Consider the following 27,131-nt stretch of genomic DNA (forward strand, 5'->3'; position numbering starts at 1 on the left):
GACTCACTGGAGATGTTTAGGCTAAAAGCATCCCCAAATGGCTCTACATCTAAAGATCAGGAATGTGAACCAACAACCCTAATAAATAGGTCCATTACTTAAAACATTAGGGCTCAGCGGAGCAATAAACAAGGGATAGATCTGATCATATTTCATGCAGGAACAGTGCTCAATTGGGGAGGCATTTCAAGACTCTAAATACAGCCAAAGTGTATTAAGACCAACAAGGCCGACAAGGTTATTGCACAATAACTTCATCATAATAATTTTATTCTGATAAACCTTCATGTGCTTTAAAATGTTCCTTTAATTTAACATGGAGCCATTTGCACATGGTAACAAAAAAAACATCATCTTTCTATCCCTCCCAAGCTGTCCTTTCCCATACATTCAAAGTGAATGGCGATAAAAGATTAAGGCAATATTTTCAGTGATAATGACTGTTATTCCATCTGTTCCTCACGCAAAGCTATCACATGGCTTCAGAAAACATAGAAAATAGTGCAAGAATCAAACCTGTTTTGAGATGGAAGTCGTGATATTAGTAAAAGATGGCGTAATCGCAAGAAATCGCATGAGTTGGCTCATAGAAAAAAAAAGAAAATTGGTTTAACCACTAGTTTAACCGCTTACTCAAACCTAAACCTACTCATAACGTGAAAACCCCTTACAGAACCCCTAAACTAAACTATGATTTTAATAGGAAAACAGCTTTTTGTGTACAGCAAAAGAAAGAAAGCATCATGTTTAGAATGAGAAGAATCAGAATCAGAAAATTCAGAGGGAAGCTTATTACTGTAACGATGTAACGAAATACAATGACGAAGGAGTGAAGAACCCAAGTGCAGTTTATTTAAATAAACGTGAAATCAACAACCATAACAATAAACGAGAACTAAACATAGACTTTACTTTACTTTACTTTACTTGGCCAAAAACAACAAAGTTACACTTACAAACATCAATACTAGACTAAGGACAATGGTAAACCTGAGGGCTTAAATACATGACATGGGTAACAAGACAACCAATGAACAGACAGAACTATAAAAAAAAGATAACAAGACTATAAAACTAAACCAATGACAAACTAGAACTGATAGCAACCTAACAAGACAATGAAACATGAACCAATAACAAGACAAGACTAATAAACAAAGGAACCAATGAAAACAAAACACATGAAACATGGTGGGAACAGGATAATCACATGACTAGACAAGAAATTGAACAAAGACATGAAATCAATACATTACAATTACAGTTTATTGACATATTGACATCAGTCATTTGTATTGCATAAATATGGACCAAGTAACCAAATTAGTTCACTGATGTTTCCTTTCTTAAATGTGCAAACAGCATTTTTTTTTTAATATACTGTGTAGGACTTTTGCAGACCCCTAGGGGAGTAGATGCAGCATCGTTCAAACACAAATATCATTGTAGAAATTCACTGTTCACAGCATGATTCAATTAATCCAAGAGTGAGTATCTAATAATAGAGTGGCTACTGAGATTAAGTGATTAGTTTTTCAATTTGGTCATGTGATCCTAACATGGCAGCCCCCATGATGGGACCCTCTCCATGTAGAATAAAACAGCTTTTATGAGGTTACTGATATGACTGGAGTTTTCATATCATTTGAGTGGTAAGGATGTTATGCATATACAACATTTATACAAAATTACAATTCGTTTTTTTAAGTAATTTAGTAATAAAGTAAGTTAAGTAATAAAATTACTGAGTGCACCTTTAAAAAAAAAAAATTGGGATGCAAGTTGAACTCAAATTTGATGATTATATTGTATGGATTTAAAAATGTGTGTTGATTGGTTGAATTGACTGAAGTAAATATGGAAAGTTAGGTGAATATTAATTTAACAACTGTGTGATGAATCTATAGAGTTGCTAGGTGAGTTAGTTTGAACTCTGATTACAGGGAACAGTGGCTGGACTGGGCCTATCACTTCTACAACCAGTGCATCCAAGCAGAAAAATTTAATAGTCCTCATACAGACACAGTATGACATTTCTCTATCTCTCTCATCCCATTATTCTCTACTTCTCACTCGTATCTCTCTCTCTCTCTACTTGTCTTTTACATTCTCTTACAAATTCTTGGCCAGAGTAAAAAAATCAGTGACGCAAATTACACCATAAGAGGACACAGATTCACAAATATTTTCATTCACTCACAGATAAAACTTGATGGTCTTAATGGAACATCTAAAATGTATCTGATTTGCATGGGTCAAATAGCATGTTGGGTTTTTTTAGTGATGGCATGATGAATTGTGGCATAGCGACTGGCCCTGGATTAGTCATTTTTTTGGACTATAATGTGTGATAGATCCAGAAACTTGTGGTGTTGCTGGTTGATTTATTGATTGCTCATATTGATAATAGCATATCAACAATTTGCAAGCTGCCCTTTTAATGTTAACTGATATTTAAATGTTTAGCTTATTTTGTTGAACTGATAATAAAATGTTGTTTGTATGATGTATAGGAGTAAATCGAGTATGATGTTCAAGGAATAGTTCACCCCCCAAAAATATATGTAATTCTCTCATCATTTACTCACCCTAATTCCATCTCAGATGTGTATGACTTTCTTCTGCTAAACATAAACCTATATTTTTAGAAGAATTTCTCAGCTCTGTTGGTCCAAGTGAATTGTGACCAGAACTTTGAAACTAAAAAAACAATCATATAAAGGCATCATAAAAGTAATCCATATGACTCCGGTGGTTAAATCCATGTCTTCAGAAGCGATATGAAAGATGTGGTGATAAACAACCAAAAATCTATATTTAAGTCTTTTTTCTTTTTTTTTTTTTTATAAATATGCATATTCAAATGGCCCTTCTAGGCACTCTTCTCTCCCAATAATTCTTCTTCTTTTGTTTTTGGGGAGTCACATTCATTGTGTATATCCATGCTACCTACTGAGCAGAGTGGAGAATTAATAGTAAAAAAGGACGACTTAAATATTGATCACCCACACCTATCATATCGCTTGAGAATACATGGATTTTACTACTGGAGTTGTTTGGATTACTTTTATGCTGTCTTTATGTGCTTCTTGGAGTTTTAAAGATGTGAACCCTGTTGACTTGCATTGTGAGGACCAACAGAGGTCAAAAATTCTTCTATAAATCATTTAGAAAGAAGAAAGTCATACACATCTTGAATGAGGGTGAGTACATTTTGAGACAATTGTAATTTATGTCATCCCTTTAAAGCATGTTCCAGGTCTTATTGTGAACTGTTTAATGGTGCACATTATTACATTGTTTTTTAAACTTTATTCAAAATGTTATAACTTGCTTTTCCATACAGACAGCTTTACTTTTCCACTGACATCCCTTCACATATGAATTTATTTAATAGCCAAATGACAATAAGCAAACTGCCATTAAAAGCTCCATTATGGTATGGAATGCCTACTTTTCACAATTCAAACAAAATCCCTAAGCATAAAACCAAGTATCAGCCTGGTATTTTTCTCACATTGAATATCATGTTTCACTTGGAAACGCATTACAGAAGTAAAATGTATTCGGAACAGGGATTCAAAATTGACCTCCTTCTACAAACACATTTCTACACATGCATTCCATTTTGCACACATTTCCGGAAAATAGAAACATACTTTTTTAAAATCACACCATGCCCCTCCACACACATGCAGATACACAACCTTCACCCACACAAAGGTTTTGGAGTAAAACATTAAGTGTATCCTCAACTCTCTTTCTGCCCACAAGGAGCACTTCCACAGTGAAGTCTCATCACACGGCTACCTATGTACAGTATCTCCCTGCTCACACACAAAAATGTCTGCAAAAAACTTGACTGCCTACTGCTTCTTTTTTAGCAGTATCTGCTCTTCCATCCCCCATACATCAATGAAATACTGCCTGGATATACAGGAGTGCTTCTGCCTACAAAAACTTAAAGGGATGTTTCACTCAAAAAATAACATTTTACAAAGAAAAATGTAGCTGAATGTCCAAGCTGTTCTTTTCCAGACAACGAAACAAGGGCTGTCATGCTCAACAACAAAATAAAAATAGCAAACAAATACACCATTCAAGTTTCAAAATGTAAACTACAAAAGAAAGAAAGTCATAAGGGTTTGAAAAGGCATGATGGTGAGTAAATATTTACAGAATTTTCATTTTTGTGTGAACTGAACACCATATCTCTTTAATATCATATTTTCTATTCTTTTGGTAGTTAAAAGGTTGATATTATGTTAGCCGTGAGCTCACCTCAGAATGTGTTTTTAACACAAGTGCTGGGGAAGAGAGATAGTGGTTGTCATGATAACAAAGAGAAACACACATATGTGAACTGTCGTAATTCGATGTAACTGCAGAAAGTGTCAACCACATTACCTCCCACAGCTCCTCACCACCTAACCAGTCAAACATTCCTTTGACTGTTGCTTTGATGTTTGGTTCCCCACGGGCTCAAACCATCGGCAAACATGATCAGAGATGATGCATAAATATGTAACTAACACAAACCAACTTGCTCATGATGTGAGGTTCATTGGAAGGTTTGGGGTATTGTGGCATGATTGGGATTACATTGTTTTCCAGCAGGCTGTGTTGGAGCACAAACATTCTGCTGCGCTGATTATCTTAAACTGCTTAAATGGAGGAAGTTACTTAATATGAGTAAGATGTTAAGTGATTGCATGGGTCTGACAAGCCCTTTCAAATGCTAATATTAATGCTGATTGACATTAAGCAAAAGGTCATAACATCTTAAAAATTCAGTGTCCACTGGCTTTTAAAGCAGATGACGAGACAAAGACAAAGCAATCTTAAAAACAGCACCTCCAGGATTGAAGTGAAAAACCTATTATTCAAGTAGCCTTTTGAGTGTCTCTTTTAGACCCAAACAATGTCTGAATGTTCATCAGCATGCATGTGTGTGTGTGTGCCTTGTACAATAAAGAGCTGCCAGATCAAACCTGTCATTCTTCTTCATGTTCCACAGGAAAGAAAGAGAGGGGGGAAAATAGAAAGCAGAGAATAAGAGTGCAAAGGAGTCTTAAAGAAGAGACAAAACAGGAGGACGTGAATCGAAACCTTTTTCCACCGCAGCAGGTACCAGCACCTCTGGTTTGACTCAGTCATGTGCATGGGTGAATTAAAGCTAGATTTTCATTGCTTTGCTTTCCCCTGACTCACAGTGGCTTTGACAGCAGAGCTGTGGGGAGGGATGGATAGTTACAGGAAGATAGACGTGACTCAGATTTTCACACTTCTTTCACCCTGTTAATACGGTGCCACTGCACCCAAAATGTAACTCTTAAGATGGAAATGTATGGTTGTGCACTAGTATGACCAGTGAAATCAGAACAGAATACAATAGAACACCTCTATTCTATTCCAGGCAATATTTCTCTTCTTTTCATTGTTCCAGAATAGAATAGAATTAGAATAGAAAACATATTCTATTCTAAGCAAGATTTTACTATTTTACTGCCAGATTTAACTAGCACACAACAGAATGAATTAAAATACAACACATCTGTTTTATTCTAATCTAGGCAAGATTGCTCTACTTTTCTTTTCCATAGTAGAAGAGATTGAAAAAATAGAATAGATCAGAATAGAACAGAACACATCTGTTATATTCTACTGAAGGCAGAATAGAATAGAATAGAATAGCACACAACAGAATCAAGTAAGAATGAATATATATGTTGTAATCTGTTGTAGGCAAGAGTTCTCTACTATGTTCTTCCAGAATAGAACAGATTAGAATTGAACACACCTTGTCTATTCTATTCTAGGCACAATCTCAGACAGAATAGAATATACCTCTGTAGAATAGATTTTTTCTTTTTCTCAGAATAGAATAGAATAGAATAGAATTGCACAGAACATAAAGTAAAATAGAACACATCTTTTCTATTCTAGGCAAGATTTCTCCACTTTTCGCTTTAAGAGTAGAATAGAATAAAACACATATATTCTATTCTGTTTCTATTTCAGAGTGAATTTGGTTAACCCTTAAATGCATGCTAATTTTCCCGAACACTCTTACATATTTGGGTCTTTAGAGACCCGGCAGTTATGTCTATCAAAAATGGATGTACAAAATTATAAAACAATAAAATAAAATATATTTAGATTTATTTTTATGTTTTATTTTTCATAAATTATAGAGATACTGGAACAAATTAAGACAAATCAAGAACAGAATTAATTATGTTGACAATGAAATAGCATGAGATGCAACTGGCTGTCAAACATATATTGAGCTACACAAAACACATAAAATACAGTACACATGTGTAAATTATATGTAGCTTACGTTTATTATATGTGTATATTCACAGGCACTTTTTGAGTCTAAATAGATGCACAGCTTTCATTATTCAGTAGTACACCCAAATGACAAAGGTCATATCATACTGTTTTACTTGCTGTACGTTTACTTCCCTGTTGCTTCTACATCAAATAGCAATGTCAAATGTAAATCAAGTCAATCACTGAAACAACAGCACCAAATTGAATAAGAAGTTGCATGTATATTATGTATGTGTAAATGCATATAAAACACTGATAATTCACCAATGATAATTCATTGTTGCACAGAAAGTCAATGTGATCTAGTATTTATTTGTATGAATATAGTACTAATTTATCTTGTAAGACACAAATAAATACTGTAGATACTCTGTAAACTTAAATAGATATGAAATACATATTAAAAATATAATTTATGGAAGTAAAAAAAATAAAACTACACTCTAACATGTGTGCAATTTAGCCTTTGTGTGTGTGTGTGTGTGTGTGTGTGTGTGTGTGTGTGTGTGTGTGTGTGTGTGTGTGTGTGTGTGTGTGTGTGTGTGAGCGTGTATTTATCACTTTGTGGGGACCAAATGTCACCATAAGGACAGTAAAACCCGAAATGTTTGACCTTGTGGGGACATTTTGTCGGTCCCCATGAGGAAAACAGCTTATAAATCATACTAAATTATGTTTTTTGAAAATGTAAAAATGCAGAAAGTTTTCTGTGAGGTTTAGGGGTAGGGTTAGGTTTAGGGGATAGAATATAAAGTTTGTACAGTATAAAAACCATTATGTCTATGGAAAGTCCCCATAAAACATGGAAACACTACGTGTGTGTGTGTGTGTGTGAGTGTGTGTGTGTGTGTGTGTATACTATTTATAAGAGATGACTGAGGAATACTAAAGAGGTGTGGGCACAACTCCAAAAAATGGATGTGGTACACGGGGGAGGGTCCCTGGTCTCTAAAGTCCCGAGGGATGCGTTTAAGGGTTAAAATCAGATAGAATAGGAAATAATAGAACAGAATAGGATATGCCTGAACAGAGAAGAATATATCTATTCTCTTCAATTCCAATCCATTCTATTCTATTTTATTCTAGGCATGGCTTCTCTACTCTAATAGTGTTTAAAGAATATATAGAACAGAATATAATATTTACTAATTAGAATTAGACAGAAATGTGGCTCCTATATTCACTGTTATTTCTCTACACTGTCTTGAACTCTGTGACATCACACAATTTAATGTGACAGTGTAATGTCCAATCTTAATGTGGTCATTTACTTTGCTGTAGACCATATGCATATAATGGTGCGTGTGTCTCTGACAAACTGATCCATCCACTGTATCACTGCTGGTTCACGTGACCTCAATGCCTGTCAGTGACAAGACAAATTACATACTGTCCACCTCACATTTCACGCATGACTGCAAGCGGTGTAACACATGCACACACAAAATCTACTAAAAGACACATTTATGGGTATCAATAGCTCCAAGCAGGCCTGTGATCCAATGTGAACACACACTCATGGGGTTTGAAGTTATGTAAACATATATGCACATACATGTCTTTCAAAATCTTTTCAATCTGTCAAACATATTGTGTGCCAAGCATATACAAAAAAACAAAGAGAGCAATGCTTCATCAGCACATGAATATTTTAACACACAACACGCCAATGCACTCAACCTTCAGTAGGTGCAGACTCCTGTAGTCTACTTAACAGCAATTAACTAATTCATCACAGCGCACATGTCTCTGCAATAGCAAACATCTGTTCATGCTGTAAGACACACTAACTGAGATCAAAAAACCCAACTGAACTGCAACACAGGAGCATGTTTCTTCTCAGCTTCTGGGGTTACTAGCACAATTAGCGCTTTGTCATAATTTATGACAAAACTCTTGTGTGTGTGTTTTGATTGTGCATGGGGTTTCCCTCCCTCTGGGTATTCACATTACCTAATATTGTATTTAATCTACCACTTGCAAATCTGTATATGCAGACATGTCAGGTACTGTATCACTGTGTAAACATTGGTTTAGTTTTTTAAACATCCACAGCTGTTGACATTCTTTTCAAAATTACATTCATATTTGGGTTAAGAAAGAAGTTTACAAGCTCCACAGATATGGGAATATTCTGGGAAATCATGTATGTGTCAAAGTTTGTCTCCGCTGTTTTCAAGCACTCTTATTTTGAAGTTTTCCCCAGCACTACGTTTCCCAGAATCCACTGCCCCAATCACTTCATTATTATCCCCACCTGTATGCCATTCTCTCATTAATGTCCACGTGTATATAAACTCTCCAGTTTTGTTCATGTTTTGTCTGTCCTTGAATTGTGATGTTTGAATGGATATGTTTGTTAATGCGTTTGCGTCCAGCGAATGTTCTACTCCTGTGTTTTTAATTAAAAGATTCAAAGACTCTATTCCTGCATCTCCTCTGTTTCACTCCAGCACACCAAATGTTATGGAAGGATTGACCAATAAATACAGAAGAATACGGATTCACTTTCCAGCTCATCCCAGTGTCTTCCCCTCTTACTAAGCCTCACTTCAAGGAACACTGCACTGAGCCAACAGCTTTATTCCGAGAGCTTTTCAGGCAGGATCTTCCCCTACTGGAATACTTAACCAGGTTCCTTCGCCTCGTTGCTATCACAGACTTTTCAGCCCTGCGGCCGACTCCCAGGCCTCCAGACCCAGACATGGTCATTGCCCTGCGGCCAACTCCCAGACCTCTAGACCCAGTCCCTTCCCTGGGACCCACCCCAGACCCATTCCCAGCCCTTTTTCTGCCACCTAGGCCCCTGGATCATCCTCCTGGGATCCTTCTAATGTCATAACCCTACCATCATCCGTCTTTGGGCACCAGGAGTCGCCCTTTTAAAGAAAGGGGGGTGTAGTGTCACAGTTTGTCTCCACTGTGTTCAAGGACTCTTATTTTGAAGTTTTCCCCAGCACTACATTTTCCAGAATCCACTGCCCCAATTATTGTTGTCAAAAATAGTGTTGGCAGAGGTGGGAACTTTCGAACGCTCACAACAAGCAAAAGATTGCGGCAAGCAAAGCTGCTGCTGCTGAGTCTCAAATTAATCTTGTCGAAATGAAAAGTGGAAAAAGCCATGTTTGGAAATTATTTGCATTTGAGGCTGATGAAAAGGGAAACATCATAGATCAGCAAAAACCTGTTTGTAAACGCTGCTTTCACAATTTTCTGACAAAAGGAGGAAACACATCAAACTTAATAAAGACAGACACCCGGATTTATGCAAGCAAATAAAGCAGGCGAGTTTAAAAGCATATTATCATTTGCATTAGGGCTGAAACATTTAGTCGATATTATCGACATCGTCGAAAAAAAAAATAATTTAGAGAAAAATGTTCGTTGTCGAATAGCCGTTTAATCTCATTTAACGTAACATGAAATCACTGTAACGATGACGTGTGAGAGCAGCAGTTCACGCCTGATGGAGGAAGAATTATACAGATCAGTCCAGATGCACTCTAAAATTTCACAGTTTATTTTATGTAGATCCCAAAGTATTAGGGAATGATTAAAAAAAAAAGTACATTCAGAAGCATGTACCATTGTGGAATAAGCGGAGGTGGAGCTCTTTAAAGGAAACATCCTGGCATAACATCTTAAAAGTAAAATTGATTTATTAAAGTCAAATAATACAGAAGCAGGTCATGTTAATAACTATAAACTCAGAAACTGGCATTTCTTTGTGTGGTCATTGCCTATTCTATGAGTTGCGTGAATGTCCCGATCTGAGGGGGACTGATTGAAACTGCACCCGGCTGAAAAAGACTCTGCCTCGGTCGCTACTCCCTCCAGCACGCACGCTTAATGCAGCTAGATTAGAACGCGATTGCTCGCGACTTATTTAATCATAATATATGTCACTGTGCATTTCGAATCATTAAGAAAATTGGCAATATGCAGCTTTATTAATAAGAGAGCACTTTGCAAATTAGTTTGGAAATTGTTTTTTATTAATTCTATTGTATGCTTGTTTATTTAGGCTTTTTTTTTTTGTACTTGGTAAAAACTCTTGGTAAAAGCAAATCTTATATAAGTGTTCACAAATACTTTAAGCATACATTGTTCAGTTTTGTTACAATTAAAAAATTATATATTTAAATTAAAGTGTTGCTCAATGACATATTTGTGTTCTTAGTTCTGCTGCTAATGTTTTGTAGACTTTGTTAATAAAAGAGTGTTGTTTAGTAACCTGTTTTTGCTTTGGTACCGAAAATGGTATAGAGTACCGTGAAATTTCAGTGGTATTGGTACCGACTACTGAAATTTTGGTACCGTGACAACACTAGCCCCAATCACTTCACTATTATCCCCACCAGTATGCCATTACCTCATTAGTGTCCATGTGTATATAAACTCTTTCCAGGTTTGTTCAAGTTTTGTAAGTCCTTGAATTATGCTTGAATGGATATGTTTGTTAATACTTTTGCTTCCACTCCAGCAAATGTTCTACACCTGTGTTTTGTAATTTAAAGATTCAAAGACTCTACTCCTGCGTCTCCTCTGTTCCACTCCAGTACACCAAATGTTATGGTATGCATGGTAATCAGCATTTTCTGAGTACACTGAGACACTAATTCTTTTCTTACTATGCTCTTCTATAAACATTGGAGACTATTTATTAAAATGCATTTTTAGTCATTCTGAACAGTTACATTTCAATAAGAATTATTGAATATATGTGCAGGGTTAAGGGTGTTTCTTTAACTTCTGACACTGTCCTGTCCCAGGGGTGTAATTTGTATTTAAAAATGAAACGATTTCAACTTTTTTCTATATCTCATTAAAACCCAATTGGAACATTTTTACCAGGCCTTTTTATCATTAATTTGATACTTTTCAACTGCCCTTTTTGCAGATTTAATTGTTTCAGTTTTGTACTAAACTTAGACTATCAAAATTGAATTTAAAATTCATAAAAAAATACCAAGAATAGAATACAACACATCTATTCTATTTGAGAATTTCTCTAGTTTTCAATGTTCTAAAATAGAACTGATTAGAATATAATGGAATAGAACACATCTATTCCATGCAAGATTTTTCTATCACTGTTTTGGGATAGAATAGAACAAATATATTCTATTTTAGGAAAGTGTTTACCATGTTCTCTTCCAGAATATAATAGCACACAACAGAATTAAAATGGACCACATCTGTTTTATTCTAATCTAGGCAGGATTTCTCTACTTTTTTTCTTCTATAATGGGAAAGAATATAACTGGAATGGATTAGAAAAAAACAGAACACATCTGTTCTATTATATTCTAGGAGAGATGTATCTACCTTTCTCTTCCAGAATAGAATAGAAGTTTTAAAAATATTTAAACATTTAAACTAAACTTTAAAATCCACTAAAAGCACTACAAATTTTCAATGCCGTCATTTACACCGCTGCATTTTATTAAACACAATACAAAATTTGCGATGTGGTGGAAATGACAATGTAGTGGGAATTTGTATAAATTGCACAAAAAAGAAAATAATTACAAAATCTGCTGTGATAAATGTAATGTGTTAGTAGACAAATTTACATAAGTATTGAGAATTTGACAATTTATAGGTAACACTTTAATATAAGGCTACATTTTTAGCATTAGTTAAAAACATTTGTTAACATGAACTAACAATGAACAATAATTTTAAAGCCTTAATCTTGGTCAATGTTAATTTCACCACACAACACAATTTTTAAATCACAATTTGTATGTTAACATAAGTTAATGCACAATGAACTAATATTGAACAATTGCATTTCAATTAACTAACTCTAACAAAGATTAAATGGATAATTCACCCAAAATAAATCTTCTCATCATTTACATTTTAGTTAGTGTATGACATTCTTTCTTCTGCTGAACACATATGAAGATTTCTAGAAAAACGTTTCAGTCCAAAAAGGACTTAAAGTCAGCATAAAAGTAACCCTTATGACTCCAGTTGTTAAATCCACGTCTTCAGAAGCAATGTGATATGTGTTGGTTAGAAATAGATCACTATTTAAGTTCTTTTTTACTATCAATCTCCACCTTTGACAAGCCCCAACCAGCAGATGGCTGAATGTGCAAGTGAATGTCACTTATGTACCAGAATGTGAAAGTGTAGATTTACAGTAAAAAATGACTTGACATATTAATATTAATCTTTCTCACTCACACCTATCACAAAGCTTCTAAAGACATTGATTAAACCACCAGAGTCATGTAGATTACTTTTAGGTTGCCTTTATGTCCCTTTTGAACCATCAAAGTTCTGGTCACCATTCAACACTTTGTGAGAACCAATATTTTTTTTTTTAATCTTCTTTGTGTTTTGCAGAAGACAGAAAGTCACACACGTCTGGGATTGCATGAGGGTGAGTCAATGATGAGAGAACATTCATTTTTGGCTGAACTGTCCCTTTAATAAATATTGGAGAAAAAAAAATTGTTAGTTCATGATGCCTGATGCATTTACTAATGTTAACAAATGTAACCTTATTATAAAGTGCTATCGTGTTATAAGGAGACTTCACTTTCTTTAAATCCACAGTGCTAAAAGTGTTATAAATAAATAATCCATGTGGATATTCCAAATATGGTGTTTTCATGATCCAGAAATCCGGTAATTAAAGGCATTTGGTAGATTTTTAGAAACCAGAATGTTGGGTTAATTACATTACTGCAACATGTTTACAGGACACATCCATAATCAAATGACCAAATGTAAATGAAGTAATTGTTTGCAAAATTATCACCTCATGCTCTAAAATGAAAAATCTGAGGACAATGCCATCCTATTATTTCTGTTTCATATGTGTTATTAGAAAAGGAGGGAAAATCTATTCCTGTGCACCCGACCCAACCTTTACCCTCATTTAAGACAGAGAGACAGACTGACAGACCTTTTTTTTTACCTATTTGAATAAGAATACTTGGTTTGTGTTCTCCTGAAACAAACTCTATCTCTCTCCCACTCTATTCTCAACTTATGCCTTGTATTTTCTCTATTTTGTCTCTTGTGATAACGATCTTTGACTCCTTTCATCTCTCTGCTCTTTTCATCTGTTCTATTTTATCCTTTCTGTACCCTCTCTCTGTACTCTTTGTACATCAATTCAAAATCAATAGAGACACATGATTAGAAGTGAGATTAGGTGAGAGGAAGGTGATTATTAATATTTAATTTGTTTCTCAATACACAATAAAATATGGAAAAAAATCTGTGATATTTCATTCAAATTAGAGGACATGAGAAGGAAAATGGAAAATAAAAGAAGCAAGAAATGGAGAAATTGTGAGGCAAAAGATATTAAGAGAGATGTGGGGGCCAGTAAAGTGCATTTTAGAGGGAATGTTAGAATACGGGTAAACCGTGACAGGGTTCATTCTTGTGTGACTCTCTGTGGTATTTGCACCTCCAGGATATGCGGTAGAAGTTTACACTCACGCAATACACCTTGCCTTCAGTCCAGTGTAAATGCTAAATTGTGAAATTCAAAGGTGCCTTTTTATTTTTCAAAGCTATAACTTATAAAATGCATAATATAAAATTTGTCAGGATCTGACATGACGTCTTCCGACAAAAGATTGACTGTGTATAACCGAGTCTGTGTGTGTGTGTTTGTGTGTGTGTGTGTCTGTCTGTCTGTCTGTCTCTCTCTCTCTCTCTCTCTCTCTCTCTCTCCAGGCTGGATGGCTGGCGAATCAATCTAAATGGCATGGTTTGCTGCTGCATATGCTGCTTCAACCAAAAATTGGCAGGTGAAAGAAATAGATATGAAGTAACAGACAGAGTGCATTCATATGCAATTAAAGCACACACAGCAAAAACAGCTGTGACTGGCTGTCCTTCATTAAAAGAGACAAAAATCACAGGAAAGGAATGTCTTGTGGTATTCTCAAGTGCCAAGTCCTTCAGCTGTTATTATATTGACAATTGAAATCTATACCTGACATCCTCCAATTTAAAAGCAACTGATACAAGTGTCTTTAGTGTACATCTAGCAAACACTTTTAATACACAAAGCCAAATCATTTCGGTTTACTTTGTTGTTTTTATGTGTTTTTGTTTTTTTTTACCACTGTGCTTTATACACTATTATACAAAAACATAATTAACATAATATAAAAACAATATGCTTTTGCTGCACCTAGTAGTCCAGGCATAGAGGGTAAGAATTGGTTACCACTTGAGAAATATGGATTACCTTTATGCAGTCTTTATGTCCTTTTTAGAGCTTGAAAGTTATGGACCACATTGACTTAAATTTTATTAACAAAAACACATTCTTCAAAATATCTTCATCTTTGTTCTGCAGAAGAAAGAAAGTCATCCGAGTTTGAGATGGTTAGTTAAAGATAGAAATGTATTTATGTATTATTATTATTATTATTTTGTGAACAACCCCTTTTAAGTAATCCACATTATGTGACTAACATACTGCTCTCTTGTCTTGTTTTCCAAAAATTAGGGAAGATATTTCAGCATTCATATTCAGTATAAATTTTGGTTGTTGTTGCTGAGCCCACAAATAGCCCACTTAAATAGCCCTGAAACCGAGTTGAGGTTATGAGAGAGAGAGAGAAGATATCTTCATTCCAATTTCTGTTCACATTTCCTTGATTTCTTTCTCTTTATTGCTGCTATTCCCCAGTTTTCTGGCATTTTATTTGTTACCTTTTTACTTCAAATCCAATTCTCTTTCTCTCTGCCTATTTTCTTTGTAGCCCTCATGCCTTCTCACCTGGCTATTACATTTCAAACCTCTCACTATCTTACCTTGCCTTCTATGTTTATTCTCTCTTCTATTTCATCTTCTTATTCTCTCATCAAGAGAAACATTTCTGCACAGGTTTAATTGACAGTCTGCTTCAATAAATCAGACACCATTGACCAAAGACTCTTAATCAATCACTACATTCATTTGCAACTAGATAATTACTGTGTGTAATGTGAAAGATTTTTGGAGTGGGTCTGAAAGGTCCTTCATCCGTATCTTTGAAGAATATTCACTTGCTTTAACTCTATCATTTTAAAGAGGACTGAGATCACTCATGATAATAATCATTATTATAACAGAAAGAATACGGTCCATTGAAGTGTTCAGTTGTATTACACTGACATCATTGTTCACCTTATCAGGAGTCTTTGACTGACAGTCCAATTAATTCATTACAGGAATAAAGTGCTATTTATTTATTATTTTGTTTATCATGTCCCTGGAACAATATTCATATCAATCAATCAGATTTCCGGTATAGAAAAAAGGGTTAGCCTTAGGACTAGGGTTAGGGAATTAAATCTACTTTCTAACTTTCAATCTACCATTTCACTCTGATTTTAAGTGTAGTTCATAAAACTTAAACACCAGTTTTTTGACAGGATGTTGTTCCTGGATTTTTAAAATATGTTGAAGGAACACTTGGGAAAATCATGATGACGTGTTCAGATGCATTTCCTACCAGACCTATTGTGCACTACTCTCCAGAAGATAAGTGTCCATTGAAAACAATGACTCCTCAACCCTTCAGAATACATTTCTCACAATTCCAGCATGAACATCTGTAAATTATTCTGCTACATTTTCATAAGGTTCTGGAAGACTGCCTGAGGCTGCAGCCCACAATAATCCTCCTTTACAAGTGTGCAAATGTGGATTTTCCGGCATCTCTCTGCCTCTGACCTCAGCTCCCGCAGGAGTTTGAGAAAGGCTTATGAACTCAAAACCCGGAGCAATTGTCTTTTCTCTTCGCAAATGGCAAAAACCTGCTAAAACCGGCAGCCACTTCAGCTTTAGAAACATCACTGGTGTGGAACCAATTTCCAATTAGCGAGCAGGTTTGTTAAAATGTCACTGGTTATAGAGTGACAGATGTTACACAGTTATCTGTCAGTAAAGCTCGCTTATCTAAGACTTTTGTTGTTGGGGTCTAATCTTATTCAACTTTGACGATGAATGTCCATGTCAATATTACAATAATACATTTCAAGCCCTTTCATGTAATAGGTAGTAATCAGTAGTGAAAGGGGTTTCGGTTCACATAAAATTCTCAGCAATATTTCCTTCCTGCTAAATGATATTTCACAGGTCCTTTGATTGTAACTTATGCTCAAAAATCTATGCTTGAATGCTTTCTGTGAAAGAGAACAGTACATTTGTGAAGGAAAAGGAAAGAAGTCAGTTCCTACCAGTCCACAATCCAAAACATTAAAATTAGAAAACAATTTCAATTAAAAATATCTCCCATTCATTCTGAGTCCATCAAGCATTGAGGCATTTTGATTGAATATTCATCTATAGACAAGCATGCACACACATCATAACAGAATGACAATATGACAGAAAAGGTCCCCCCCACTTATGTAACTGCTAAACTTCAAGTGGGGAGTTGACAAGTCTAGTTATTCTTAAACATTATTAATTTGAGAAATGCAAAATATGCTTAAAGATATTTGCAAACAACCTCCTCCTTTCTCCCTGATATTTATGCAGTTTAGTGTTTTAAAAGACACCAAACATGATGCGATCTTCCAATAAACAATTGACTGTACTAAATAAAATCAGCTTTATCAACTAGTGCCCCTTAGATTAGTAAATGTCTAAGTAGCTTTTAGTAAAATGTGAGCAGTTCTGTATAATTTATAAATGTCTCTTAACTGGGTGCAAACGCTAGAGAACAATGTCAGATATAAAGCAGGACTCCAAAAGTGACAAAAACACCTCCTGAAATGTATGTATGTATATATATATATATATATATATATATATATATATATATATATATATATATATACACACACACACACACATTACTATTCTATAAGGCTAGTTATACACATTAGCACATGAAATACGATTTGATTGAATTTTATGGGAAGGTGTCTAAATATTCAGAATGTTAACGTTTGTTAATTCAATTATTAAGTTGAAATATTATGTGAATAAAAGGATCACACATGTTTATTTTTATTATTTTTTTAATGTCCTCATAAACGTAAACAATGCCCCAGAATATCAATGAATGCTTTCCAGACAGCTTGGTGATGTAAAGAGTCAAGCAAGATCTCTAACTTGTGAAATTGTTTGAATGTGGCTCGGGTTAAAGAGGTTTTATCTAATAAAAAAATAAAACTAAAAAATAAATAAAAAAAGGAGCGAGAATGATACAAGCTCCAAAATGAAAATAAACAAAAAATATAATAATAAAAAAAAACAAATGAATTGTTTCTGGTATGTTTTGTCTGTAATAGGTCTTTATAATTGTGGGTCAGCTAAAAGCAAATAAATGCCCAAGTAGCGCAGTAAAAGTGCAGCGAGTGTGTGCGAGTGTGTTTTTTCACCTTTATGAGTTTACACCTGATTTGCGCGGACACCATATGGCTGTTCCTCAGATTGCCCACGCGGAACATTAAGCAGAGTTTTCCGTCGCGCTGTGAGATCACCGCGTCCTGACTGAACATTAGCGTCTCTGCGCGCTTCTTCGGCTGCGACATCTTAATGAACATACAGCCGATGAGGAACGCGTCCACTATAGAGCCCAGCAGAGACTGGAACAGGAAGAGAATAATGCCCTCAGGGCACTTCTCAGTTATATAGCGGTACCCATAACCAATTGTCGCCTCGGTTTCAATGAAAAAGAGGAAAGCTGATGGGAAGTTGTAAACATTGGCGACGCAAGGAGTGTAGGAAGCGTCGTGGTCGTGATTTATGTCCCCTCTTATATATGCAATGATCCACCACATCGAGGCCATGACCAGCCAGGCGATGGTGTATGTGAGGATGAAAATAAGAAGGTTCCAGCGCCACTTCAAGTCCACCAGCGTAGTAAACAGGTCCGATAAATAACGACTGGTCTCTCCTCCGAGATTCCCGTGCTGGACGTTGCAGCGTCCGTTCTTCTCCACAAAGCGCTGGCGTTTCTTCTTCACCGGCGCGCTGGAGAAAGTCGCGCCTCTGTTAGTGTTCACCACTTGATAGTCTTCTCCAAATTTACGCCTTAGCGCAGCCATAACTTCAACGCATTTGTTTAATTAAACTGGTAATCATAAATTGTAATTAAATTGTAAAATTAAACTTACTTTATCTGTAGCATGGCTTTGGCCCTGTTTTACTTTTTTGAAAAGTAGAAACGGTTCATGAAGGCATTCAGAGTGTATTAACACCAAACGTAGCTCTCTCTTTGCCAACTTTTCCCTCAAATGCTGAATAAAACTGAACAGTATAGTTTACTAAGTAAAGAATTGATAGAATGTCATTCTGCTGTATTTTCACTATGCATATGTAGTTGCCTACTATTCTTGCGTAGGTTGGTATTCTCCGTGTTAGTGCCCCTTAGATGTCTGTGTGAAGTGCACGGGTTGTGTTCTGTGCACTCACTCACTGCTCCTCTATAACATGGCATAAATAGAAGAATGTGTGTGTGAGAGAGAGAGAGAGAGAGAGAGAGAGAGAGAGAGAGAGAGAGAGAGAGAGAGAGAGAGTGGGTGGGAGGAGGGGGTTTGTGTGAGCGAAATGCAATTTTTTACAGTGGAAAAGGTGTGCGTGCGTGTGCTTGTGCGTGCGCTCAGTGGTGGGTACAGCATTGGGGGAGGAGATTACATTTCCAGTACAATATTCTGCTCAGTCGACTACATGGGTGTCATATGACAGCGAATACAATCTTTAGTTTTGTCTGTGTAGTATTTGATTCAACTATGTTCTTACAATGAGAATGATATTTGTTGTCACTCGGAGAATTTCCCTTCAAAACTGAATGTTTCTGTGTGGTCAATTAATCAAGCATACAGCGCCATCTGCTGACTGCGTTGCATTAGCACACACTTCACCAAACACCAATGGAACCCTATTATTAAATGAGTTAAATACAATTTGTGTGGACTATTTTCCAGAACAACCCACACAGATAAAATCCCCTGATTGCAAAGCGTCCATGAAGGTTAATTTGAGCTCGATATATTTGAGTCATTTACCTCATGTTCCACTGGGTATATTTAAACTGATGTTAGTTTTCATCGCAGATAACCAAAGTTTTTTTTTGATTATAAATGTGTTAAATAAACTCAGCAAAAAAACATACTAAATAAACTCAGCAAAAAAAGAAATGTCCCTTTTTCAGGGCACTGTATTTTAAAGATAATATTTTACAAATCAAAATAACTTTACAGATCTTTATTGTAAAGGGTTTAAACAATGTTTTCCATGCTTGTTCAATTAACCATACAAAATGAATGAACATGCACCTGTGGAAAGATGGTTAAGAAACTAACAGCTTACAGATGGTGGGCAATTAAAGTCACATGTTATAAAAACTTAGGACACTAAAGAGATCTTTCTACTGACTCTGAAGAACATGAAAAGAAAGATGGCCAGGGTCCCTGCTCATCTGCGTGAATGTGCCTTAGGCATGCTGCATGGAGACATGAGGACTGTAGATGTGGCCAGGGCAATAAATTGCAATGTCCGTACTGTGAGATGCTTAAGACAGCGCTAGAGGGAGACAGAAAGGACAGATGATCATCCTCGCAATGGCAGACCACGTGTAACAACACCTGCACGAGATTGGTACATCCGAATATCACACCCGCGTGACATGTACAGGATGGCAACAACAACAACTGCCTGAGTTACACCAGGAATGCACAATCCCTCCATCAGTGCTCAGACTGTCCGTAATAGGCTGAGAGAGGCTGCACTGTAGTCCTGTTGTAAGGCAGGTCCTTACCAGACATCACTGGCAACAATTTCGCATATGGGCACAAACCAAATCTCAACGCTGTGCGTTACAGGAAAGACATCCTCCTCCCTCATGTGGTACACTTTCTGCAGGCTCATCCTGACATGAGCCTCCAGCATGACAATGCCACCAGCCATACTGCTCATTCTGTGCGTGATTTCCTGCAAGACGGGAATGTCAGTGTTCTGTCATGGCAGAAATGCGTGTGAGTGCATGGCTGAATCCCACTGAGTATGTCTGGGACCTGTTGTATCAGAGGGCGAGGGCTAGGGCCATTCCCCCCAGAAATGTCTGGGAAATTGCAAGTGCCTTGTTAGAAGAGTGTGGTAACATTTCACAGCAAGAACTGTCAAATCTGGTGCAGTCTATGAGGAGGAGATGCACTGAAGTACTTAAAGAGCAACATGCAGGTTGGACACCCCTATATAGCATAGTGTATGTTGATGATAAAATTTTCTGAACTGGAGTAATATATATTTAGCCATTAACGATATTTTGAGATAAATTGTGATAAAATAACTTCCGCGTCTATAAAGCACTAACCGGAAGTGACGATGGGCGAAGGAGTCTTGTCAAGTTCAAGCTCAGGTTACAATGGATGCGAATGAAGAAACCGAGTTCTCCGGTGTGGACGAACATGCCTATGATGGCCCACAGGCCTATAATTATGAGCAAATTAAGAGTTAAAATAATTAAAAGTAAGACTTACTCTGTTAAGTCGTCGTTTTCGTTGCACAGAATGTCTGCTAACGTTAGCACTTTGTCCTCCAGTCCAGCCCGCGGCAAAATCCGGTGTACACTTTGACGGTGGACTTGATTCCATCGAGTGCACCGAGGGAACAGCATCAGTAATCAGCCTCACGTGGTCCTTACTCCGAAATCCCATCCGAGACTCCAACAAATCTCCAGGTCGATAATTCTCCGGAGTGAAATGTGCGCCACAAGCGACCGAGTGTGTGGTAACAGACGCCGCAGTGAAGTCTGCTCTCTTCACCTGCACAAAACGCACTCAAGACCGAAAAGCTTTGTTTTTTCTAGAAGGAAAATGATGGACACGATGTCCTGACAGGCTGGAATTCGTGCAACCAGCACAAACACAATAATTTACCATTATGGCTTCTCTAAAACTTTCTGTACTGCTCTAACTACATCAACACCCACAATGGGAGCTGACCGCGAGCTCTTTTGTTTGCCTCGCCCTACGTCATATGACGCGTTGATAGCGGGAAAGGCGTATTCCAGAGCCTAGCGCATTTTCATCAAAATCTCTACATCAAATGAGATTTCATTAGTAATTTCTACATATGTGTTTTTAAAAGACCTCTGCAGACAATATAAAGTATTAATTCAGTTATAAATTCAACCTGCATGTTGCTCTTTAATGCAGCTGGTGGCCACACCAGATACTGACTGTTACTTTTGATATTGATTTTGCACAAATCCTATATTACATATAGGCACAAATAGAATAACACACTTATAAAGAAGAGAACCCGATTTTTCCTAAACTGGGCACCTGATGGCTTAGATCTTTTCTTATCCCTTTGTGTTGATTTGGCTCTCAAGCATCAATAATAACCACTGTCAACCAATCAAGACTAAACCAATTCACCTTGAGGGTGTGCAGCCTGTCTGGTTTTATATTATTCTTAACGATTTCACAAAAACCAGAAAAAAAAGCAACAATATGTCTGTGAAACTATATATTCACAGTATTGTGTTTTATTTGGCAAAGTTTTGTAGTGTGACTTATTTTCATTAGTACTGTAAAAAGTTGTAATTTGTATTGTTATAAAATAGTGCTTTTTGATCTATTCCCCCGCTCCCCCTACCTCAGGCTTCCAGTGGTTAGACCTGAACTACCCCCACCCCCCTCCCCATCTCATACTGAGTGGGAGAACTTCCCAGGTAGTAGCCTGCCTAGCTCACAAAAAAAATAGAATCAGGGGGCCCACTTCGACAAGGTTATTTGACCCACAGTCCCACATGGTGACATGAGATCATTGATGTGACGTGCAAATGAGCGATAGAAAACCGATTACACAAATGTAACCATTCTGATTTTTTTGTGTGAGATGCCGCCCTGGGGGCTTGCCCATGTTGCCTATACCTAAATCCGCTAGTGTATCTGTCCACAGAAACTGCAGGGGAATGTCTGTGTTGTTGTGGGTGCTGCTGATGGTTCTCGTTTTTTTCTTTGCCATATTTTTTCCTCCTAGCTGGCCCGTCTGTTGTTTCCTCCTAGCTGGCCCGTCTACAATAGTAGCAGTGGCCCAGTGGACTGTACGTCGCCAGCTTTCGTGGTCAGCAGCTTGTGATGCCCATTGGCAGTGATCAATGCCACAGGTGGTGAGGGTATTTTTCAAGGAGTTTTTATATCTCTTTTGAGGTGCCCCTCTTTCATGGTGGTCAGTGGAAAGCTCACCATACAGTGCGATCTTTGGCAGGCTATGATCCTCCATCCTGGAGATGTGCCCTGCCTAGCATAGCTGTATCTTCATGAGCATGGCCTCAACGTTGATGATCCCTGCTTGTTTGAGGACTTCAGTGTTAGTGACGAAATCGCTCCAGTGGATGTTTAGGATGGTGTGGAGGCAGCACTGATGGAAGCGTTCAAGTAGGCGCAGGTGGTGGCTGTAGGTGACCCAGGATTCAGCGCCATATAGGAGGGTGGTCAGTAGGACAGCTATGTGTACACTGATCTTTGTAACTCCCTTGTGACTGGCATTGTACCACACTCATTTATAGATTCTGCCAAAGGTACTGTTTGCCTTGGCCAGTCTGTTATCTATTTCTTTGTTGATCTTGGCATCAGAGGAGATCACACAGCCCAGGTAGGAGAACTGGTGCACTACTTTCAGCTCTGTCTGGTCAATGAAGATGCTTGGTGGCCAGTACTCTTCCTTAGGTGCAGGCTGGTGAAGTACCTCAGTTTTCTTTAGGCTGACCTCAAGACCAAAGAGCTGGCAAGCTTCTGCATAGCAGTATGTTACATGCTGTACTGCGGCATCCGTGTGGTCAACAAGGGCAGCATTGTCTGCAAAGAGAAGTTCTCTAATCGTTTTTTCCAAGGTCTTGGTGTGAGCCTGAAGTCACATTAAGTTGAAGAGTTTGTCATCAGAATGAATTCGGATATACACTCACCTAAAGGATTATTAGGAACACCTGTTCAATTTCTCATTAATGCAATTATCTAATCAACCAATCACATGGCAGTTGCTTCAATGCATTTAGGGGTGTGGTCCTGGTCAAATCAATCTCCTGAACGCCAAACTGAATGTCAGAATGGGAAAGAAAGGTGATTTAAGCAATTTTGAGCGTGGCATGGTTGATGGTGCCAGACGGGCCGGTCTGAGTATTTCACAATCTGCTCAGTTACTGGGCTTTTCACGCAAAACCATTTCTAGGGTTTACAAAGAATGGTGTGAAAAGGGAAAAACATCCAGTATGCGGCAGTCCTGTGGGCGAAAATGCCTTGTTGATGCTAGAGGTCAGAGGAGAATGGGCCGACTCATTCAAGCTGATAGAAGAGCAACTTTGCCTGAAATAACCACTCGTTACAACCGAGGTATGCAGCAAAGCATTTATGAAGCCACAACATGCACAACCTTGAGGCGGATGGGCTACAACAGCAGAAGACCCCACCGGGTACCACTCATCTCCACTACAAATAGGAAAAAGAGGCTACAATTTGCAAGAGCTCACCAAAATTGGACAGTTGAAGACTGGAAAAATGTTGCCTGGTCTGATGAGTCTTGATTTCTGTTGAGACATTCAGATGGTAGAGTCAGAATTTGGCGTAAACAGAATGAGAACATTGATCCATCATGCCTTGTTACCACTGTGCAGGCTGGTGGTGGTGGTGTAATGGTGTGGGGGATGTTTTCTTGGCACACTTTAGGCCCCTTAGTGCCAATTGGGCATCGTTTAAATGCCACGGCCTACCTGAGCATTGTTTCTGACCATGACCATCCCTTTATGGCCACCATGTACCCATCCTCTGATGGATACTTCCAGCAGGATAATGCACCATGTCACAAAGCTCGAATCATTTCAAATTGGTTTCTTGAACATGACAATGAGTTCACTGTACTAAAATGGCCCCCACAGTCACCATCTCAACCCAATAGAGCATCTTTGGGATGTGGTGGAACGGGAGCTTCGTGCCCTGGATGTGCATCCCACAAATCTCCATCAACTGCAAGATGCTATCCTATCAATATGGGCCAACATTTCTAAAGAATGCTTTCAGCACCTTGTTGAATCAATGCCACGTAGAATTAAGGCAGTTCTGAAGGCGAAAGGGGGTCAAACACAGTATTAGTATGGTGTTCCTAATAATCCTTTAGGTGAGTGTATATGCCATCTTCATCATCAAAGTTTTCTGTTGCTTTTTGGAGCATCATGCTGAAGAAGATTGAGAACAACGAAGGGGGTAAGACACAGCCCTGTTTCATGCCATTTGCAGTGGGGAAGGTCAGTGACAGGTCGTTATTTTTTCTGACCTGATCAAGCTGGTCTTCATGTAGCCAGATGACCATAGTAACCATAGTAAGGAACTTTGGAGGACAGTTGAGCTTTTCAAGGATTATCCACAGACCAGTTCTACTTACGGTATCAAATGCCTTTGTCAGATCCACAAATGTGATGTACAATCCTTTGTTTTGTTCTCTGCATTTCTCCTGGATCTGTCTCAGGACAAACACCATGTTGGTTGAGCACATATTGGCTCTGAAGCCGCATTGACTCTCTGGAGCATGATCTTCTGCAATGGTGGGCACAATCTGTTCACATTCTAACAAGGATTTTGCCTGCAATGGAGAGCAGAGGTATCCCATGGTAGTTTGAGCAGTCACAAATTTCCCCCTTGTTTTTGTACAAGGCGATGATGACTGCACCTCGAAGAACTTGTGGAAGATTCCCTCGCTCCCAGCAGCAAATGAAGAATTCATGGAGTTTGGTGTGCAGTGCTGGGCCTCCACTCTTCCATATTTCTGGTGGAATACCATCTTTTCCTGCAGCCTTTCCAGTCTTCAGCTGTTCTATGGCTTTTACAGTCTCTTGCATTGTGGGTGCCTCATCGAGTACCATCTTTGGTGGCTATTGTTGGATGTGGTCAATAACTGCCACCTGGACAGTGCGAATAGTGCTGAAGAGGGTATGGAAGTTCTCTGACCAGCGGTTCAGGATAGATTCCCTGTCAGTGAGTAACTCTTGGCCATCTGCACTCCATAGGGGGCTCTGTATTTGGAATGAAGGACCATACACTGCTTTCAACACTTCATAGAACCCCTTGTAGTCACCAATGTCAGCGTACAGCTGGGTTCTTTCTGAAAGCTTTGTCCACCAATCATTTTGTATGTCTCGGAGCCTGCACTGGAGGGAGCTGCAGGTATGGCGGAAGGCTGCTTTCTTCTGCGGGCAGGATGGTTGAGCTTGGTGGGCTTGGTACGCTGATCTCTTTTTGGCAAGCAGTTCTTGGATTTCTTGGTTGTATTCGTCAAACCAGTCTTTGTTTTTCTTAGTGGTGAATCCAAGGATTTCTTCTGAGGTTTGCAGAATGGAAGCCTTAATGTGATTCCACATCTCTTCCGGAGGTAGATCTGGCAGAAGATTATGTTCATCAAGTCTACAGGCTCTCTTGAAAATCTAACTTGACATCTGCAGACAACAGGTGTATAGGGGGCTGCTTCTTGAATTTTGCAAAGAACTACAGCTCACCATCACAAACACTGTATTCCAGCAGAAAGACAACCTGGATACATTCTAGATCAAAACACATCATATTATGCCAGAGGGACTTAAAATATGTCCTTCATACCAGAGTGATGCCCAGTAAAGATTGCCACACAGATCATCGTCTTGTCCGATGCAAGCTCTACTTCCACTTCATGCCCGGGCTCAGACAACAAGGTGGCACCCCAAGAAGAAAGCTCCAGGTCAAAAACACAAGTTAGATACAGTGCATCCGGAAATATTCACAGCGCTTCACTTTTTCCACATTTTGTTATGTTACAGCCTTATTCCAAAATGTATTATATTCATTATTTTCTTCAAAATTCTACAAATAATACCCCATAATGACAACGTGAAAGGAGTTTGTTTGAAATCTTTGCAAATTTATTAAAAATAAATAAAATAAACAAAATCACATGTACATAAGTATTCACAGCCTTTGCTCAGTACTTTGTTGAAGCACCGTTGGCACCAATTACAGCCTCAAGTCTTTTTGTGTATGATGCTACAAGCTTGGCACACCTATTTTTGGGCAGTTTCTCCCATTCTTCTTTGCAGGACCTCTCAAGATCCATCAGGTTGAATGGGGAGCGTTGGTGCACAGCCATTTTCAGATCTCTCCTGAGATGTTCAATTGGGTTCAAGTCTGGGTTCTGGCTGGGCCACTCAAGCACATTCACAGAGTTGTCCCTTAGCCACTCCTTTGTTATCTTGGCTGTGTGCTTAGGGTCTTTGTCCTTTTGGAAGTTGAACCTTCAACCCCAGTCTGAGGTCCAGAGCGCTCTGGAGCAGGTTTTCATCAAGGATGTCTCGGTATATTGCTGCATTCATCTTTACCTTGATCCTGACTAGTCTCCCAGTTCCTGCTGCTGAAAAACATCCCCACAGCATGATGCTGCCACCACCATGCTTCACTGTAGGGATGGTATTGGCCAGGTGATGAGCGGTGCCTGGTTTCCCCCAGATATGACGCTTGCCATTCAGGCCAAAGAGTTCAATCTTTGTTTCATCAGACCAGAGAATTTTGTTTCTCTTGGTCTGAGAGTCCTTCAGGTGCCTTTTGGCAAACTCCAGATGGGCTGTCATGTGTATGGGCATTTGTATATATATTGAATACACACATTAGTTTCTTGTGGTTGGTGATGAGCAATTTTATATGTTATACTGTCAGACTAAAAGATTTGATGATAATGATCATAATGCAGATTTAAACAGTCCAGGAATGCTAGAAATTTCAAATGTAATTTTAGACTGCAATAGTTTGTGGAATCTTGTGGAAAGTGGATGAAGAGGAAAAAA

The 27,131-nt window shown here is 38.0% G+C and overlaps 1 protein-coding gene across 1 annotated transcript in view; it reads right to left on the bottom strand.

The window, feature by feature from the left end:
- The window catches only part of LOC127648088 (G protein-activated inward rectifier potassium channel 1-like), a 34,713-nt gene extending 15,990 nt beyond the window's left edge, over positions 1–18,723 (bottom strand). The window contains exon 1 of the mRNA XM_052132695.1: positions 17,704–18,723. Within this exon, the coding sequence (XP_051988655.1) occupies positions 17,704–18,372 (669 nt within the window). The 5' untranslated portion in view covers positions 18,373–18,723. The remainder of the gene's footprint in view (positions 1–17,703) is intronic.
- Positions 18,724–27,131: the final 8,408 nt, after the last annotated feature.

The sequence above is a fragment of the Xyrauchen texanus genome, chromosome 8 (assembly GCF_025860055.1).
Source record: "Xyrauchen texanus isolate HMW12.3.18 chromosome 8, RBS_HiC_50CHRs, whole genome shotgun sequence".
Taxonomy (NCBI): domain Eukaryota; kingdom Metazoa; phylum Chordata; class Actinopteri; order Cypriniformes; family Catostomidae; genus Xyrauchen; species Xyrauchen texanus.